The 18,071-nt window shown below is 40.0% G+C and overlaps 1 protein-coding gene across 4 annotated transcripts in view; it reads left to right on the top strand.

Moving 5' to 3' along the window:
- The first annotated feature begins 1,647 nt into the window (after window positions 1–1,647).
- Window positions 1,648–18,071, top strand: part of CUL5 (cullin 5) — a 32,523-nt gene continuing 16,099 nt past the window's right edge. For 2 of the 4 annotated variants that reach the window (XR_013922206.1, XM_080345708.1), the window contains exons 1-8: window positions 1,648–2,032; window positions 8,037–8,146; window positions 10,411–10,510; window positions 11,893–12,069; window positions 15,082–15,223; window positions 16,281–16,426; window positions 16,503–16,583; window positions 17,761–17,854. Coding sequence is in view for 3 of the 4 variants with exons in the window: in XM_080345708.1 (XP_080201834.1) it covers window positions 2,009–2,032; window positions 8,037–8,146; window positions 10,411–10,510; window positions 11,893–12,069; window positions 15,082–15,223; window positions 16,281–16,426; window positions 16,503–16,583; window positions 17,761–17,854 (874 nt within the window). In the remaining variant the exon portion in view is untranslated. Of the gene's footprint in view, window positions 2,033–8,036; window positions 8,147–8,197; window positions 8,284–10,410; window positions 10,511–11,892; window positions 12,070–15,081; window positions 15,224–16,280; window positions 16,427–16,502; window positions 16,584–17,760; window positions 17,855–18,071 lie in introns of those variants that run through there. The other 2 variants (XM_080345709.1, XM_080345710.1) reach the window with 2 other exon arrangements.

Here is an 18,071-nt window from a genome sequence, read left to right as displayed (position 1 = left end):
GGCTGGTGCACAAACACACAATGGGCACATTTTACTGACCCTGCTGGAGGCCTCATAACTTCAGCACTGTTATAGAATATATATGCAATGGATAGTACATAATACCATTGGATCTATATTGCATAATTATATACTATATATACAACTGTATAAATGCATGTATTATACATGTAATGAATACTATATATTTAAATATTTATAGTCTAGAATAGACTATATATAATAACAGCAAATAAAAAAATATAGATGAAGCATTCAGAAGCTGGAAACTGTCAAACCAGGAAATTATTCAGTACCTCCTTTTTACTTCGCAATTAAGAGAAGACCTTCGTATGAATATCTGAATTTATTAAGTTATTAAGGCTGCAGGCTATATTTAGTCAGCATTATCAAAACTTCCACAGTGTACCGATTTGCTAAATATGTTACTATAATTTTTCTAGCACTTCAGGGTCCCAGTGCTCTATAATACGTCTTTATCTTCAAATCACATCCCTCACCCTGTGGCCCAGGAAAGGCGAAGGAGTTATGGTTGTCCCCACCGACTGGTGGCCAGGCTGACAGGATGGCACCGGTTCGCAGCTTTCCCAACCTGAAATTTTCTTCGAGACTCATTTTAGACGAAGGCTAAAAGTTTTAATAGAAAATTCTGTGTTCTATAAATAAAACCTGAAAGTTTACAAATCCCTCCTGAAAGGTACCTAAACCCAAACATTTATTACTAGAAAAATTGTGAAAACTGGCAGGAAGAGTGACAGCTGAGCTGGAGGTCGGGCCTAGGCAGGTGACCTGGCCCTGCAGGCTGGGGTCAGTGCTGGTACCGGAGCGGTGCCTCTGCCCCCAGTGCCGGTACCGCAGCGGTGCCTCTGCCCCCAGTGCCGGTATCGGAGCGGTGCTGGTTCCCCCAGTGCCGGTACCGCAGCGGTGCCTCTGCCCCCAGTGCCGGTACCGGAGCGGTGCTGGTTCCCCCAGTGCCGGTACCGGAGCGGTGCTGGTGCCCCCAGTGCCGGTACCGGAGCGGTGCTGGTGCCCCCAGTGCCGGTACCGCAGCGGTGCCTCTGGCCTCAGCGCTGCCAGGTCGGGTCCGCGGGCGGCGAGACGGGGCGGCTGAGCCGCGCTGGAGCCGCGCGCTGGAGCCACAGGCTGGCCAACCTCCGTCAAGTACGGGATGGATTTATTTCTCTGCTTATAAATCTCATCACTGTGCCACGCTGAAGTTTCCCCTCTTTTTATGTGGCTCGGCTTCACGGGGGTTTGCCGGGGAGAAAGTGCGGCGAGTCAGGAAGTAGAGTGAGGGGGTTTGCGGGGGACGCGTCTGCGGCGGGAATGGCCGCGGGAGCGCCGGAGGGAGCAGCAGCGCCCAGCCGCCGGCTTCCCGGGAGCTGCCCGGCGGCCACCCCCTGCCGAAGGGGCTGCCTGCCAGGGCCCGTCCCCGCTGGCCCGCCATGGCAAAGGCCTTCCCACGGCTGGGCCACGGCGGCGGCGAGCGGGACCGCGGGACGGGGCGGGACGGGACGGGGCGGGACGGGGCGGGACGGGACGGGGCGGGGCGGGACGGGACGGGGCGGGGCGGGACGGGGCGGCGGGGACTCCCCCGCGCGGCGCCGCGGCGGCGGGCCGGCAGGGGGCGCTGCAGGCGGAGGCCGCAGCCCGAGCGGCCGCGCTCGGCGGCGGGGCCGGCTCCTCAGCGCCGCATCATGTGGGCCGGCCCCTTCCATGGAGCCGGGGCTGCTGCCGAGCGCCTCCTGGGCGGACGCCGCCATGAGGCTCTGAGGGGCGGCTGCGTGAGGAGAACCCAGCCGGTCGCGCTGCGGAGCACCCCGAGCCTGGCGCCTGCCTCGCCCCCGGGCAGGGGAGCCCAGCGCTGCGGCTGCTACTCGTGCCGCCGCCGCGGGTCCGGCCGGGCGGGCGGGCGGCCCGGGGCCATGTAAAGCGGCAGCGGCCGGGGGGAGCCGAGCCCGGAGAGAGGAGCGGCCGCCGCCGGCTGGGGAGGCCCCGCGGGGGGATCATGGCGACGTCTAATCTCTTAAAGGTGAGAACGGGGCCTGCCCGGGCCCTGCGTGCCGAGAGAGGCGGCGGGGCCGGGCGGCCGGGGCTGCCCCGCCGCCGGCTGGGCCCTGCGGGTGGCTGGGGCGGCCGGGCCGGCGGGGACAGGCCGCGGGCGGCGCTGCCCGAAGTTGCGGTTCCCGGGCGCGGGGGGCGGGCGGCCCTCCCGCAGGTGACCGGCCCTGGCGCCGCGCCCGAGTCGCTGCGGGACCAGCGGCCTCGGCCGGGCCGGCCCGGGGCCGCCGCTGCCAGCACCCCCTCCCCCCGGGCTGCCCTCCCCACACGCGTCGTTGGGAAACAGCTCCGCGTCGTGCCGTTGGGGCACGGTGTCGTCCCTTTGTTTATTTAAGAAGACCTAGGCGTATGGAAAATGAGTTTTAAGTTAAACAAAGAGTTGAATGATGGCTTCGCGTTGGGCAGGTGTCATTATTTGTGTTGCCGCCGTATCCCAGCTTTTTTGTTAACTACAGATTTTCTGCAGAGTAAAACTCCTGGAGGCCTTTCGCTTGTGTTCAACAGCTTTGGTTTTGCAGTCCGATGTTTCCAAGCACTTTCCCGGTGTTTGGTGACAGATGTCAGTCACCCCGGGCTGCTGCAGGAGTTCCCAGCCTGACAGCCCGGTTTCTGCGCTCAGGACTGCCTGTCCTGCCATCTGTGGCATGTGTGTGGACAGGGCTGTATGTGGCCTTTGAGGCCATGCCAGCACATGGAAGACGGGCCTACTTTAAACAACTGTTACTAATGCCTCCAGTGTGTGTTTCTAGAATATGGGTGCAGTTAGGATGAAAGGCCTTGGGAAGGCTCTCTGCTGAACTTTGTCAGTTAGCAATTTAAAACACATATAAATATAGAACTATACATGTGTTCAGTACCATGTGTTACAGTTAAATGTGATTCTGAAGGAGGGCTGCTTACATTTCAGCAATCTGACCTATTTTGGGTGTATAGATTTGGCCTGAAACTGCTGGTTGTATTGCTGAGACACTCATTGTGAAGAAATGAGAAATAATTGATAGCCTTGTTTCTTCCTGGTATCAAATAGAAAGTATTTAAAAATAATTTTTGACATCGAAATGTAATTGAAATGAATTTAATTCATTTCTCCATACTTTTTATGCCTAAGCCTTAGACAAAAATCTAAAATAGAAGAATCCGAGAACATTGATGAAAATAATAACATCCCTTGAGAAGAAATGTGCTTTTTGTGCAAGAGCATGGTTTTACAGCAGGACTCAGGCAGTTTATCTCCTTGTTAATTTTTAGTCTATCTCTCTGCTATATGTTTAAGGATCTCTGGAAAGACTGATGTGTGCTTTGGTGAGACATGTGGTTGTATAGCCTGTAGTAGAGAGAAGACACATAGGCCTGCGGAACTTGTCGGCATTCCACTTCAGCTTTTTTGGAAGAGTCATAGGCGTACAGTAAGTGGAAACAGACTCAAAGGCCTTGATTCTGTGAGATGACTCTTGCTGAACCGAAATGTTCGCATTGGCTAGTCATGTTTTTGCAACTGGCCATTGAATCACTAGTATTTTATATTGACAGCAAGATATATATGTACAGTGTTTTACGAATAGTGCTACAGAAATACCTATTCTAAAATAGGCCTTTCAGGTGACTTGGAGTGTTTTTGAACACTATAACTTACTAATGAGCAAGTTTTCTGAAGACAATGAAGTGTGAGTCCTGCATTACAGAAGGAAATATTATATAGTGATTTGACTTTGTTTGGAGTGACACAATAAACCAATGCAAGAACTGGAACTAGATGAGGTCTTTTTTTTCCCAAATTGTGCTCATTGGAGTGCTCTTAGAGAAACAAACTGTTGATTGCAGGTTAGTGTTGATTGGCAGTGTCTCATGCTGTTTGAGGCTGTGAAACTTACTTCTGCTTTAATGTTTAGGGAAGCAAAAAAAAAAGGCAACATCTCAGCACAGGAAAAAGATAAGATAAGAAAGGAGAGGTGTTAAAAATCTGTGAGGTTTTTCCCTATCTTTTCAAATAAGCCTGCATAATCAAATCTAAGTTAGGTTTAGACAGGTCTGGTTTTTGCTAGGTTTTTGCTAACAGGAACTAAGGGTTTTCTTTGGTTTTCCCTCATCCCCGTTCAACTTTCTACATAGCTGAGACAATGGAGTGAAATATTCTTTTGTTATTCTAACAGATACTAGCTGAATCTAAATCTGACCGACTGTTGTGATTTTAAAGGCCAGTGTTTAAACTGCACTGGTGCATAATTTTCCTAATGGTAAATTATTTTTTTCATGAGAAGCATATTCCCAGAGAGCCTTCTTTACATGCAAAATTGGAATGACCATTGCTGAATCCTGGTGAGATACAACAAATTGCAATGTGATGAAGGTATTGAGGTATTTAGTAAGAGCCAGCTGTTACGTGGTAAGCCAGTGCATACCCTACTTGTAGCAGAACTGCTCTGCCACGTTGAGGCCGTCACTTTCCTGTGGGTGACTGAGCCACTACTAGGTGAGTCCCCTGGAGTTTTTTCTCTCAATGTACTTGTGGCTGTGGCACTTCTAAAGTGGGGTACTTGGTTTCGGGGGGGTGTGTTGGACTTGTAAGCTGTTCCCTTTGCAGTGACGAGATGGTCTAAACCAATTCACTCGTGTGACATGAAGATACATGAATTTTTCTGCAGCTTCTGGAACAGAAAGCATGTCAGCTTATGACGGCAAAAGAAAAACCTGTAGCTTTATCTATGCTGACTGATCTTGACATTTCTGTAGAGCTTTACTGGAGCTGCTAGCAAATGCAGGAGCCCATCTTTGCAAAATGAATTGCAGCTTGAGTTTGATGTTAGGAGGAAGGAGCAGATTTTCTGTAGATTTAAATGAAATGAGAGCTGTTATTCACCTTTGCCTTGGTTTAAAGGAAAAAGTAAGTCTAAAGAGTGAAGTTGTAGTATATATTTCAGTGGAGTGTGTGAAGTAGTAAAGTTTAGTGTTAAAATAGAACTTAAATCTCTGTGAACAAATTTACTGAAGTGACTTTTGAAACATAACATATTTCATAAGTGGAGTTATTTTTCCAAGTATTAAATTTTAAACTCCTATAATGGTTAGTTAGCCAGGGTACAGCTATCAGTTGGAATCCATGTTATCAGAGAAGATTTGGTAAGTGAAGTAATTTTGTTTTGTCAAAGGCGTGACTTACCTTCCTGCTTTCCTTCCCTTGGTAACTGTGGTTTGAGACAACAAGATGGGAAAGAAAAGTTACCCAGGACATACTGCTCAGAAATTGCATAGATTTGCAGGTGGCTTAGCAAAGTAGGAAATAGGTTCCTCATGTTGTCTGGGTCATTGGTGTATGTGTGACTTTGCTAACAACTCAGAATTACCACTGTTTGACCTCCTCTTCTATAGAATTTGGTTTTCTGGTGGACTAATAGGGGTAGAATTAATGAATGTCAGTGGCACACAGTAGGTGGTATTGTGGACTCTTTCTTCATGTAATTTCAGTACAAAAGCGTAAGGTCACGGAAGCCTGAGTCTGTCTAGAAGATGTTGAATTATTTGTTGAACGTAAAAAGTAGTTTATTTGAGTGGGATTTTTTAATCAATTTTATTTCCTCTTTTGTTTGATTTAGAAATAAAGGATGAGGTGTAGAACAAAAGCAAACAAAAAAAGTTTTACTCCTGTATATAGGAAACAACGTTCTAAACTTACCTAATAGCATTTTCTGCCAAGCTTTATTTGGGAAATTATTTTATGGAGGTACGTGTTCGTTAGAAGTGGACATGCAGTTTTTACAACTGAAATGATGTTTTATGTGTGCTGCTTAGCATGAACTAGGTAGTCATAATCTAAATCAGATAAACACTAGTGTTTGCAATTCCCCCCATGTTTTACAGTGAAAATAATCTTATCCACAAAGATAGAGCATTTGTTTTTGATGCTCAGCTGTTTTCAGCAAAGGGCTGAATTGCATGTCTCCAAAAATGCAGAACAGGCTTCTTACCTCTTCCAGAAAACTTATGGGATCTACTCTGAAGTTTCACTCCAAAGGAGAATTTTTGAGGTTTTACTTTTGATGGTTTTACTTATCTTATAGTGCCTTTTCTGAAACTTCTAGCTGTTCAGTAGCTGGTCTTTCAAATTCATTATCCTGCAAAGAGGGACTGGGAACAGAAATATCTGCAAGTAGAAACTAATCATTTTCACAGGACCAGGAAAGATTAGAGCAACTCATCAGAGTTTAGGGAATAACTGTAAAGCCAGCTGTATGTGGGGGGAGCAGGTAGATGATGATTTTCCAAAATTCGGATTAATATTTATTTTTTTTCTTTACAGTGGCATAGAACAGGCAAAACTCGGAATTGGAAAACGTTTTTACTTCCTTTTTTATGCTGAAAGAACTATAAACTTTTCAGGCACTGCTTCTGTCAAGTCTGTGTTCAGTACCTACTCCAATGGTTTGATAAAGCTGTGAGGCTTCCAAGTGCTGTTGCTGTAAAAAATAGTTACTGTGATGCCTCTTGCATCTTTGCAACTTGAAGATGAGACATCTTTACACTTAAGAGCAGCAGGGGATAGTTTCCAAACCGTGCTTATTCTAAATATTAAATAGCAGATTTCATTGTAAATTTCCACATAGAAATTAATCAGAAGGAGATGGCTGAGAGAATGTGGCATGCTGCTTGTTCTTGTTTATCTGGAGAGATGTTAGTGGCAGAAGAGTGCACTTGTCAGAATTTTAAGTAGTTGGACTGTATTATTTGCTGTATTTGAAGTGAATTGTGTCAAATATGGTATTACTAGCCAAGACAATGATCTGTTCAAAAGTAAACAGTGCATTGGAACATAATACTGCAGTTATTCAACCAGTAGTCTTTCTGCCACAGAACTCTCAATCAACGTTTTTTTTAATTGCAGGTTTTTCTTTTTAAAATGTAGAGCTGTAAGAAATAGGATCACAACATAAGCAATAAAACAGTTGTTTTTCTCTTGAAGTTTTTGTTTAGTTTTATGGGTGGTTTTTTTGTTTATTGTTGCTTGGTTTCGTTTAGTTTTTTAAGTAATGGAAGTTAGCCTTTATACTACAGTGAGATTTTTCAGAATAATCAGAATGATACGGGAGCACTTCATTTCTTTAACTCTCCTCTTAATTTGCATCATAAGTTTGAAAAAAAATCACCTTAGATTATATTTTTTCAGCATGGTGTAAATAATTTTTATTTTTATGAATTGTAGCCTTACCATAAGCCAAACTGCTTATGGCCAGTTAAACCACAGGAAGGGAGTCTGTGATACAACAGCTCCTACATTGCTCTGCTTCCTTCCTTTCTCTTTGCTACTGATGCCAAATGCACAGTGGAGAAAAAAGGTACATGGCAGCATCCACAGGTACTATTCCTGATTCTAGGCTGTAGTTTTGGTAATGGTAATTCATTCAGGGTGGGTTTGCAGCTCTGCCTTCTGACTTTCATTGCATGTACCTTGGTTGGGGCGGTGAAGCTGACTGTCATTCATGTTGTCCATGTATATCTCTGTTAATAGCTGAAGAATGCTTGCTGGAACTTGTTGCGTTGTAGGTAACGCAGTGAATAAAAGAAGAAGTTGTCAATCTGCTTCTTTAAGAAATAAATAATAGCTCTGTCACTTTTAGAATAGTACTGTGAGAAGTGTTGTTTGGCTATGGTGTTGTAGAATCATATAATAGTTCGGGTTGGAAGGGACCTTTAAAGCTTATCTAATCCAACCCCCCTGCAATAAGCAGGGACATCTTAAACCAGATCAGGTTGCTCAGAGCCCCGTCCAGCCTGGCCTGGAATGTCTCCAGGGATGGGGCATCTGCCACCTCTCTGGGCAACCTGGGCCAGTGTTTCACCACCTTCATTAAAGCTCAGATGCCAGCTTAGGAGAGACACCTCTGAGAAGAAGGTATTTTTACATTAACCGTAGAAACTGCTGTCCTTAAAGATAACTTTAAATAAGAAACTGTGTTATTAACAATATTTTTTCTCCCTTTTAGAACAAAGGTTCACTTCAATTTGAAGACAAATGGGATTTCATGCGCCCTATCGTTCTGAAACTTCTTCGTCAGGAGTCTGTCACAAAACAGCAATGGTTTGATTTGTTTTCGTAAGTAATCTTTTAATATCTTAGCATCCTTCTGCATATTTAGAATACAGTTACAGTACTGCTGATACAGAAGTCATGTATGGCACTGACTGTGGAAACACATAGAACAAAACTACTCATTCAAGTTTTATTAAGTGGTAAGTGTGCCTACATCACTGTAAATGTGCAAAAGTAGAGTTTTGCTGAGATTCAGATTTTTGCAAATAAGATGGAGAAAGAACAGGAGAGCTTTTGATCATAGTAAATAATTTTTGTATCTACCTACAACTTTTTGTTAGAATTAGAAAATGTTTACTGCTTTGGCAGTAAGTTCATTTAAAGGCAGTTTGCTGATTGCTACATTGTTTTGATTTGAATAGCTTTCTTCTAAAATAACTTAAGAATGTTACTGAAGTAACAGGGTAATGCAGTTTAACTGGTATAATTTGAACAGTTTGATACCCTAAGAAAAAATATATATAATATTTTTCAGACAGTGTTTGCATTATTGTACTTTCTAAAAGCCCTGCCATTTTCCTCCTTCCAAAAAAACCAGTAGTTGCTTCCTGTTAGGTGATTATTTTTTTCTTAAAATACATCATGTGACCTTTACCAACATAGTATGGAAGTGAGTTACAACATATACATTGAAAGTGTATCTGAAGTAATACTTGTCTCAAAGTTATTTTCCCTCATGTACAGTTGTAGCTTAAATCTGCAGTCTCTCCTTCTGCTTTTTAAACTCTGTCACAAAAGTGTTTTATGTTGAAACGCAGTCTTGTTGCAGTCTGTATCTTTATTGCTCTTTTTGGTGAGGATGGTGCAGTGATTCTTTTTACACCCATCTTACTGCACCTGTCACACTTCTCTGCCAAGCAAAAGGAAATGTAGTTTATCATGTAATGAGTTTTAATATCTTATAATGTCTCGGCTATAGTAGTTGGCAGAAACATTATATAGTTAAGATACAGATTAGGTTCTGAGTCATTGCTTTCATTTTTAATAACTAGTTCAATAATTCTGCATTGGTATTGAAATTTTCCATTTGTTATTTTTCTTCTAGCTAAATTATTGAACAGGACTTAAGTAATGTTATGGCTGAATTAAGGGTATTGAAGGAAAGGATCCCACTCTCTTAGGTTGCTATTTTTGGACAGTGCTCCTTGTTAAGCTTTTAAATAAAAATTCAAAATCTGTAGGTGTCTTCTATCTGCTCTTTGAGTATAATTATCCAGTATTGCTTTTTTCACTACGGTCAGAGAACGGTGGTGTTCTAAATACAATAACACCTTTTCTGCATGTGAACAAGTCTCACAAGTTAGGAACACTTCCGTAAATCATGGGCCAGCACCTGTGATCTGGGTCAAAGGAACTCTACCTTCTAAGTTTTGCCTTTTCAGTTAAACTAAAAAAGATGCTTTTGTATTGAAACAACTGTATTGATTTAATAGGAACATGGCCATATCTTTAGATTATATAGTTGCTTTCCTGCAAAGATGTGTCCTTATTATTAATAGGAGGAAGACCCAGGGGATGGTAAGGAGTCAAAAAAGTCTTGCTAGCCCACGTTTTATGTGACTTATGGTTAGGACTGTAACTTGCTTTATTTAATCTTTAGCCTGGTTGTCAGCTAGGAAAAACAGGAATTTATTTGAATGTTGACTAAAACTCATTAATAGAATTTTGCTTTGTGATGCTGTTTGGTAGCTTTTCTGCAGTAGGGTTGCACTTTAGAATGCTACTCATCATGAAATGTTTATGTGATCTTATTAAACTAAGTAAAACATCTTTTAAATTACCTGATGCCTCTGAGCTCAAATTTCTCACAAGGAGGGTCTGTTTCCTTTGTAGCACAAGGATGTTACAGTGCTTTGATCCTGAAACTGTGGGTGAAGGCTGCATGTTAATGAATAATATGGGCTGAGTAGTAATGCTTCTACTGGCAAGTGATTTCTGTCTTTGTCAAAGAAAACATTTGTCCTTAATGCAATAAGAATAATTGATGAGATACTGAAATCAGAATTGGCTTCTGCATCTCCTTGACCACAGCCTTTTCCTAGATAGTTGCTGTTTCTTGCTTCCAAGACTTTCTTGCAGCTTCAGTCTCTTCTCCAAATGTGTTTTCTTGCTTGTCACTGGGATCTAACCATGTGTTGTTTGACAGTGATAGATAAAAGCTGTACTTATTTCTTAGGCATACTTAAATTATGACTGTTTAAGCCTCATACATTACAGCATTAAACTTTGAGTAGCTGTAACTAAAAGATGGATAAATTCTTTTTTAGAGATGTACATGCAGTTTGCTTGTGGGATGATAAAGGTCCAGCAAAAATCCATCAGGCTCTGAAGGAAGACATCCTTGATTTTATTAAACAGGCACAAGCAGTAAGTTCTTAATGTTTCATAACTTCTATTCCTATTTTTAGAAAAATAACCAAGTAGTTCTGACTTTCATTGGATCTAAATGCATTGCTTTTTTGTTTGAAATTCTGTGATGTTCTGGAGATCATAATTACCCTGCGAACTTCTGTTGACTAAAAGACTTAGCCGTGAGCATTTGCCTTGGCTCATTGTTTTCTCACAGTCCTTGAAACTGGGGTGGGCAAGGTTTTTTTGTGTTATAAAAAACCAAAAACACAACCACAAATAAAATACCTCCCCAGCATTATTTTTGTTTATCCAGCAGTACTTATGGAATCTTCTTCCACTTGAAAACTTCTTGAGGCAAAATTTTCTATAAGAAATTACTGTCTAGAAAAAAAAAATAGTTTGTCTAGCTTCAATGCTATGCTGACGTGTTCATGGATGGCTTTAAAATAAGCCATATGTATGGTGTACTAGAAATATCTGTGCTATTGACTTGGCAAGCCTAACTGTCCGGTTTTATGGGCTTTTACCCAAGTGATTGAAGTTGTCAATAGATTCAAAGAAAATTTTTGTGTTTGTAAAATGTATAGCAAAAGGTGTTTCCTGTAATAAGGGGTTTAAAAAGAGGGGGTTGTTGTGAAATTAAAAATAAAATAAAAATCCTGTGACAGAAGTTTGGAAAGGAGAAAATGAAAGTCTATAAAATCTCTTAGTGAAGAGATGTATGCCACTAAAGCTTTACTTAAAGGAAAATAGTTTATTATGGAGGCCTTTGTATAACCAGGCATATAAATGTTGATTTTTAAGTTACATCAGCTTGCTTGTGTACATGCACAAATGCTGTGCTGAACTAAGGCCTTCTATATGGTCTGCATTGGTTGGTGTTTGAGTAGCATCTTTTTAGGCATTATGACAGCTATTGTTCAATGTAGTTGTAGTTTCTAGGCTTTAATAAAATATGCATGTTAACTAGGTACCTGGGTCTAATGAAAGAAGATGCTATTGCCTAGTATATAAGATAGTCCTCACAAGTTTGGGGTTTTTTGTGGTTTTTTTAGGTATGGTTGTACCAGTACATGCCTTTAGACCAAAGGTTTTAATCTTTTTGACTTGCAGATGGCTTAAAACAAACAAACAAAAAGTTAATTTGGGAATTGTAAACCTACTGATTACCTGGTTGCTATTACCTTTCATAACCTTTTAGAAATGGTCCATGTGCCTTGAGTTGATAACTACTTCCCTAAAATAAATGGCACTTAAATATGTAGACTTTCTTATTTTGATATATTGGTATATTTGAATTTTCTACAAGCAGTTATTTTCAGTATAAGCAAAGCCAATCTGTATTTTGTGCAGATATTTGTTTATAAATTACCTGCTCTTCTCCCCGCCTCCTCCAGAGAGTGCTGAGTCATCAAGATGATACAGCTCTACTAAAAGCCTACATAGTGGAGTGGCGCAAGTTCTTCACACAGTGTGATATTTTGCCCAAGCCCTTTTGTCAGTTAGAGATCACTTTAATGGGCAAGCAGGGCAGCAACAAGAAGTCTAACGTAGAAGACAGTATTGTTCGAAAGGTAAGTGATAGATGTTAAGAGTTTTGCTGTACACTATTCTGCCTACAGTAACAGCACAGAAGGGATTCTGTAGCTGAAGATGAAATTGTACTAATCATGTAATATGATGTTATCATTTCAGTGGGAGGGTCAGAACAACACTGCAATAGTTTCATTCTGTTTCTCTAGTTTTGCTTTGGCTACTGACAGTTTTGTTCAGGTGATTAAGGTACTTCCTTGTTGGGCTTTGGGTTTGTTTGGGTTAGTATGCTTGTTTAATTATGACTTGAATCCTGGAGCAGGAGGCAGTTTTAAATTCACCTACTGTTTCTATACTTGTGAGTAGCAAGAGTACTTGTCTATATGTGAGTAGTTTTTGTACTCCTAGCTTATTTCTCTAGGCCAAGATCTTAGCTGGAGCACATCTCTGCATTTACAAATGACCATTTATATATTATCATCTTAAGTTAAATATGGCTGTTGATCTTCTAGTTTCCCTTTTTTCCTCCGAACTGTCATATCAGTGAAGAGATTGGACATGTACAATTTTGTGATTGTGATCCTTTTACTATTTCATATCAAACAACTAAAGGAAGTCCAGGGTTTTGGGTATAGAGTGCTCAGTGTTCTGAGTCACGTAAATAATGGTCCTTGAAATTGCATTAGTCTTTTATTATAAGAAAAACCAGAACATATCAGTTGTAAAGTGTTAAGTCCTTTAGTTTAATGTCATTCATTATCCCTTTTCATTGCAGAAAGTATCTGTAGGGAAATGAAATGTCTTTAGAAATCTTTCACTTGGTACTGAAGATCATTTTAACTGTCCCCCTGTCTCCAGGATGGGAAGAACAAAATAGTTCAATTGCATTAATTTGGGCAAGCGTTTTTTCCTGACCCTCATTTTGACATCTGATCCTCTATACCCCTTGAAGAAAAGGAATAGAGAACAACAAAGAGAGGAATCACCACCTTGTTACCTTTTTTAGTTCCATTGTTTGTTGGAGAAGATATGAACTTCTTAGATTCTCCAAGATCTGGCAGACTTGAACTCTTAACTCTGCTGCATGCAGAAGGCAGGAGAGGTAAAATGAAAGAAAAAAAAAGGTGGAGTGGAGAAGGTAGTGAGGAGAAAGTGGGAGAAAGAACTGGTGTTTGACAACTCAGATTTTGTTCAGGATTGAACCTGATGGAGATGTGTCTTGTCTCATCTGCAGCCCAGTTAGGACCATTTCATGACTGGGACATGAAAGCCAAGAGTCTCCAACCTACCTTATTATTTCATATTTGCTGCTGAAGGTCACTTCCTGTTTCTGGCATCAGTCTCTGTAGTTTTCTAAAAAAGACCTTCTGAAAACTTTTCCCATGCTAGAGAAGTTCTTCATATAGTCATTCAAAATGATATCTATGTTTTCCTTTAAATATCTCCACAAAAGTTTCTTATCCATAATGTCTAAAAGCAGTTTGACCATGACAAGGCTGTTAATGTGCCTGCCAGATTGCTTGACATTATATCACTGTTTTCTTCTCCACTTTATACTTGTTTCAGCTCTTGTAAACCAGTTCTATAATTGTACAGTGCTACCATAATGTGCATATCAGTGATGTTAAAAGAATGAAAAAAAGTAATTGAGGAAGCATAATCAAGCACATCTTTGTTTTTGATAATGTTCCAGTGTTTTAAACAATAATCCCCTTCCAACACATATGACTTTGGTGTCAGAAATGGAAATTTAGATGAAATAGAGAAACAGTTATGGAGAAGTTAAGAACAAAGGATTATGAACTTAACTCTCTCGAAAGGCTGTGTGACATTTATTAGATGCTTGCTGTGTTAAAATCTAAAACTTATAAAGGAAGAATGGACCAAGACCATCTAATCTTTACTATTAACTTTGCCATGCAACTGTTGAGTCGTCCATAAGGCTGATTTTTTGTAAGCTTATTCACAATCATGAGGTAAAGTTTGAATTGACAGATTTTGATTTCAACCTGCTTTCCCCTGCTAATGCAGGCCCACAATTGGCATGCTTAAACTGCATTCATAGCAGTTACTGTCAAGTTTGAAGATATTGTAAGTTTGAGCTTTCTTCTAAAGCAGTGAAATTGCATGAGTTGGATAGAAGACATTGTCTTTTAAGCTTTGGCATAATGTGGTTAGGTATTCAGTGACATATAGAAAGAGCCAGCTCTATTGTCTAAGGGCAAAATAAATGACCACAGTAACTTGAATTCTAAGGCAAAATAAGTTTTATAACAAACATATGGCATGCTTTGAGTATTTACTGCTGAACAGCTGGTGGAGCTTAGGTGGGCATAAGTATGTCCTGGCCTGCCAGTGAGCTTTTTGTGTTGCTCAGCGGCAGCACGCTGGCTCTGGTGATCTGCAAATACCTTTGCAGCAGTGTCACAAAAATCACACAATGGAACGTGAAGGGACCCTTGACTGATAAGGATTTTGTTTGGAACCTCCATAACTAAGTTTAAAACTTCATAGTGCTTAGATGAGGTTTGGAGCTTTTTATAAATTGTATATGCTTTACTTGCATATTGAACTTTCATGAATCTCAAACCGTCATTTTTTTTTTCTTTACATAACCATGATGTTAATTGAGGTTTTGGTTTTGTTTAAGACTGAGCCTGCCAAATAGTGAACTGTATTTGGATGTCTGACTTAAAAGTACCCCCTGATACTGCAACTCCTGACACATTGCATTGCTGGAAAAGTTACTTGACTGATTACTGAGTACTGTAGAAATAATACATAATTATTGAATTAATATTTGAATCAAATACTGCTTCCTCTTGCTGTCCAGTTACATAAATTAAGGTTAGAATGTAAGCTGAATATTACTTCTATAACAAGTTCAGAGCAAGATCAAGTTCTAAGGTAGCTGAACTGCTGTATATATGTAACCTGAAAATTACATGATAAATTGCTTGATTTCTGTTTGTGATCTCTCGTATTTCTTTTGGACAAGCATAGGTCTGCGTGTACCTTTCTGACAGGATATTTTTTTTCTTCCCGATACACAGCTCATGCTAGACACGTGGAATGAATCCATATTTTCAAATATAAAAAATAGACTTCAGGATAGTGCAATGAAGCTAGTTCATGCTGAAAGACTAGGAGAAGCTTTCGACTCTCAGCTCGTTATTGGAGTTCGAGAATCATACGGTATGTCTTGCGCACACTGACCTCTCTTGCCTCCTCGCTTTAATAACTGAATGTTCATCATACAAAGTTGACAGTTGTGGTAGGGCTGGAATGATTATCTCAGCATTTTGCATTGATTTTTTTGGTTGTCGTTGATATGTGATGCCAATTAAATTCTGTTTAAAATCTTTAACATCTAATTGATTTAGCTGTGTATCAGTTACCACAAAATCAGTGTCTTCAAAGAGCAAACTACTTTTTGACTTTTTAGGGTTGCAGGTATAACTTTGTCTGTGCTGCTTTCTGTGCTATTTCTGGTTCTTTAGACAGAAATGCTGACCAGGCTGCATCTCGGGACTCCCAGTCTCTGCAAAACGGATCTGTGTATCTGAAACTCGTATGGCGTTTCAGTATTGCCTGCTGCTGCCTCAAAGCTCTGCAGCCTGTTGAATTAAACTTGTGGTTAATACTCTCTCAGATGGCTTTACAGATATCCAATTCATTTTTTTTAAGTGGATTCCATTTAAGGACTTTATTTATTAATTTGTTTGTAGCAGGTGAGAGGAAGGTGGAGACTTTTTTCCAAATATTGCAAAGCACTGCAGTAAGCACACTGCATCCCTTCTTGTAAAACAGAAAAATAAAAACCAACTTACAAAAAAAAGTCTAAAATGAAGACATTGGGATTCTAAGAACGGTGTCTAAGAAAAGCATTTGCTCAGTCACGTGGAGAAATTTTCACTTTATTAGGCATTATGTCAAGCTTTTTCTTTTTTTATTTTTTCCCCTTTCCAATTTTGCAGTTGTATATGTATTTCTGGTTACCATGTTTGAATGTCTAAAATGCTGGAGATAAGTGTGTAATTTTTTCCAGTTCCCTATAGTTAACCTAAATGTTTTTGGAACAAAAACTGGACGATTTTGGTTATCCTTAGGGATCAGAGTGCATTTATAGGATACTACAAATTGTTCAGTGCAGCCTTTTAATACAAAACTCACTTTAATGGAAGAGGTTTTCTTATTCTTAGCCACGTACGTTTTTAAGACTTTAGAGTAAGTTTGAACTTTCTCTTTGCAGTTAACCTTTGTTCTAATCCTGAAGATAAACTTCAGATATATCGGGATAACTTTGAAAAGGCATATTTGGATTCAACAGAGAGATTTTATAGAACACAGGCTCCTTCTTATTTACAACAAAACGGTGTACAGAATTATATGAAATATGTAAGTAAAAATTCTGTTGTAAGGTTGTGCTGAAAGTCCTAGTACTTAAAATGATTGCTTTTCTACTTTTGCACAGGCAGATGCTAAATTAAAAGAAGAAGAGAAAAGAGCACTACGATATTTAGAAACAAGGCGTGAATGTAACTCTGTAGAAGCAGTAAGTATAATGTGTAGAAAAGTTGATGTATTATATTTATATAGTATTATTACATTGCAGTTTTGATTTGTATGTGTGTGTTACAGTATTATTTGTTAGCAGTAGATTGATACAAAACTGTTGATTTTATAACTATCCGTTATATATTTTTCTTGCAAAAATCTGTGTTACTTTCCAATCTGAAAATTTACAATTTCTAGAGATGTTTTAATAGTAAATGTAGATCAAAAGTTCAGATTGAAGGGCAGGTTTTTATTTGATTTGAGTTTTATACTTTCATTTTGAGTGAGGTGCTTAACAGTGGATGAGAATGATGTTTGAAAATAGCTGGCCAAAATAGTAGGTAAAGGGTGTCCTAGTGCTCATTCAGAATACGTGAAGGAGTTATTGCTCCTTGCAATCAAGAGGAGCAGTAGAAATTTCATTAACGCTGTTCTAGATTTCCTTCTAGACTGAAATATGGCCATTTAATATAAAGGATACTTTTTCTTTTGTTCCTGCCCCTTCTACCCCTTGAGCGATATTTTACATAGTTCGGATTCTTGAGTAAGGTTTAACTGCAGTGAATAGTTCATGATTGTCTGTGTTCAAATTGGTTCAGGAAACAACTTATTTTAAATAAATACCTTTTAAATCTGAATTTTCTGCAGTGGATCAAAATGTATTTTATGTCTTCTGTTAAGCTGTAAATTTTGCACAGATATAAATTGTAACTTATGTAAAGAGGCTGACAAAAGAGAGGTGGTTGTGACATGTACAAACAGTTTCTGCTCTAGATCCAGCCACAGTGTCTTGTTCAAGCCAACCAGCCTTGTCCAAATAGGGTGTGCTGGAATGAGAACTGCTCTGAGCTCTTGGATGTACACTTGGAAACTAAGTAGGGTAATTGGTGTTCCAAAAGTGATGGCTTCTTTGAGAGAAAAGAGGCGACAGAAATATTAAGATCATTACTGGTTTGGAAGAGAGTTTACCACTTCTACTTTTTGAAGAAATACGTTCCCTGTATAGATTTTATTCAAACTACATGTATTTTTATGAATTAGTGAATGAATTAATAATTTTATAGAGCATAGTTTTTGAGAACAGGCTAGATTTTGTGTCGTGGCAAACTTTAGACAGAGCAGAGTTTAGTATTCAGATGGCTAAACAAACTAATTCTGTATTTAATATATTTCAGCTAATGGAGTGCTGCGTCAATGCCCTGGTGACATCTTTTAAAGAGACTATTTTAGCTGAATGCCAAGGCATGATCAAACGAAATGAAACAGAAAGTAAGTGAAGCTTAAAGAACAGTGCAGGATGAACTCAGCATCGGCTGCACAAAAATAGATTTGTTTGTAGATATATCAAATTACTGTTTTTAATAGATGGTGGCAGTGTTCCATAGATAAAATATTACTGCATGTGGGCAATTCTAACCCACAAAAAATTACCATCATTGGTTACTGGTTTTTATATCGCTTCTGAAATCTGTATGTACAATACCCT

This window comes from Nesoenas mayeri (assembly GCF_963082525.1).
Source record: "Nesoenas mayeri genome assembly, chromosome: 1".
NCBI classification, from domain to species: Eukaryota; Metazoa; Chordata; class Aves; order Columbiformes; family Columbidae; genus Nesoenas; species Nesoenas mayeri.
This window is presented reverse-complemented; position numbering and strand designations above follow the sequence as displayed.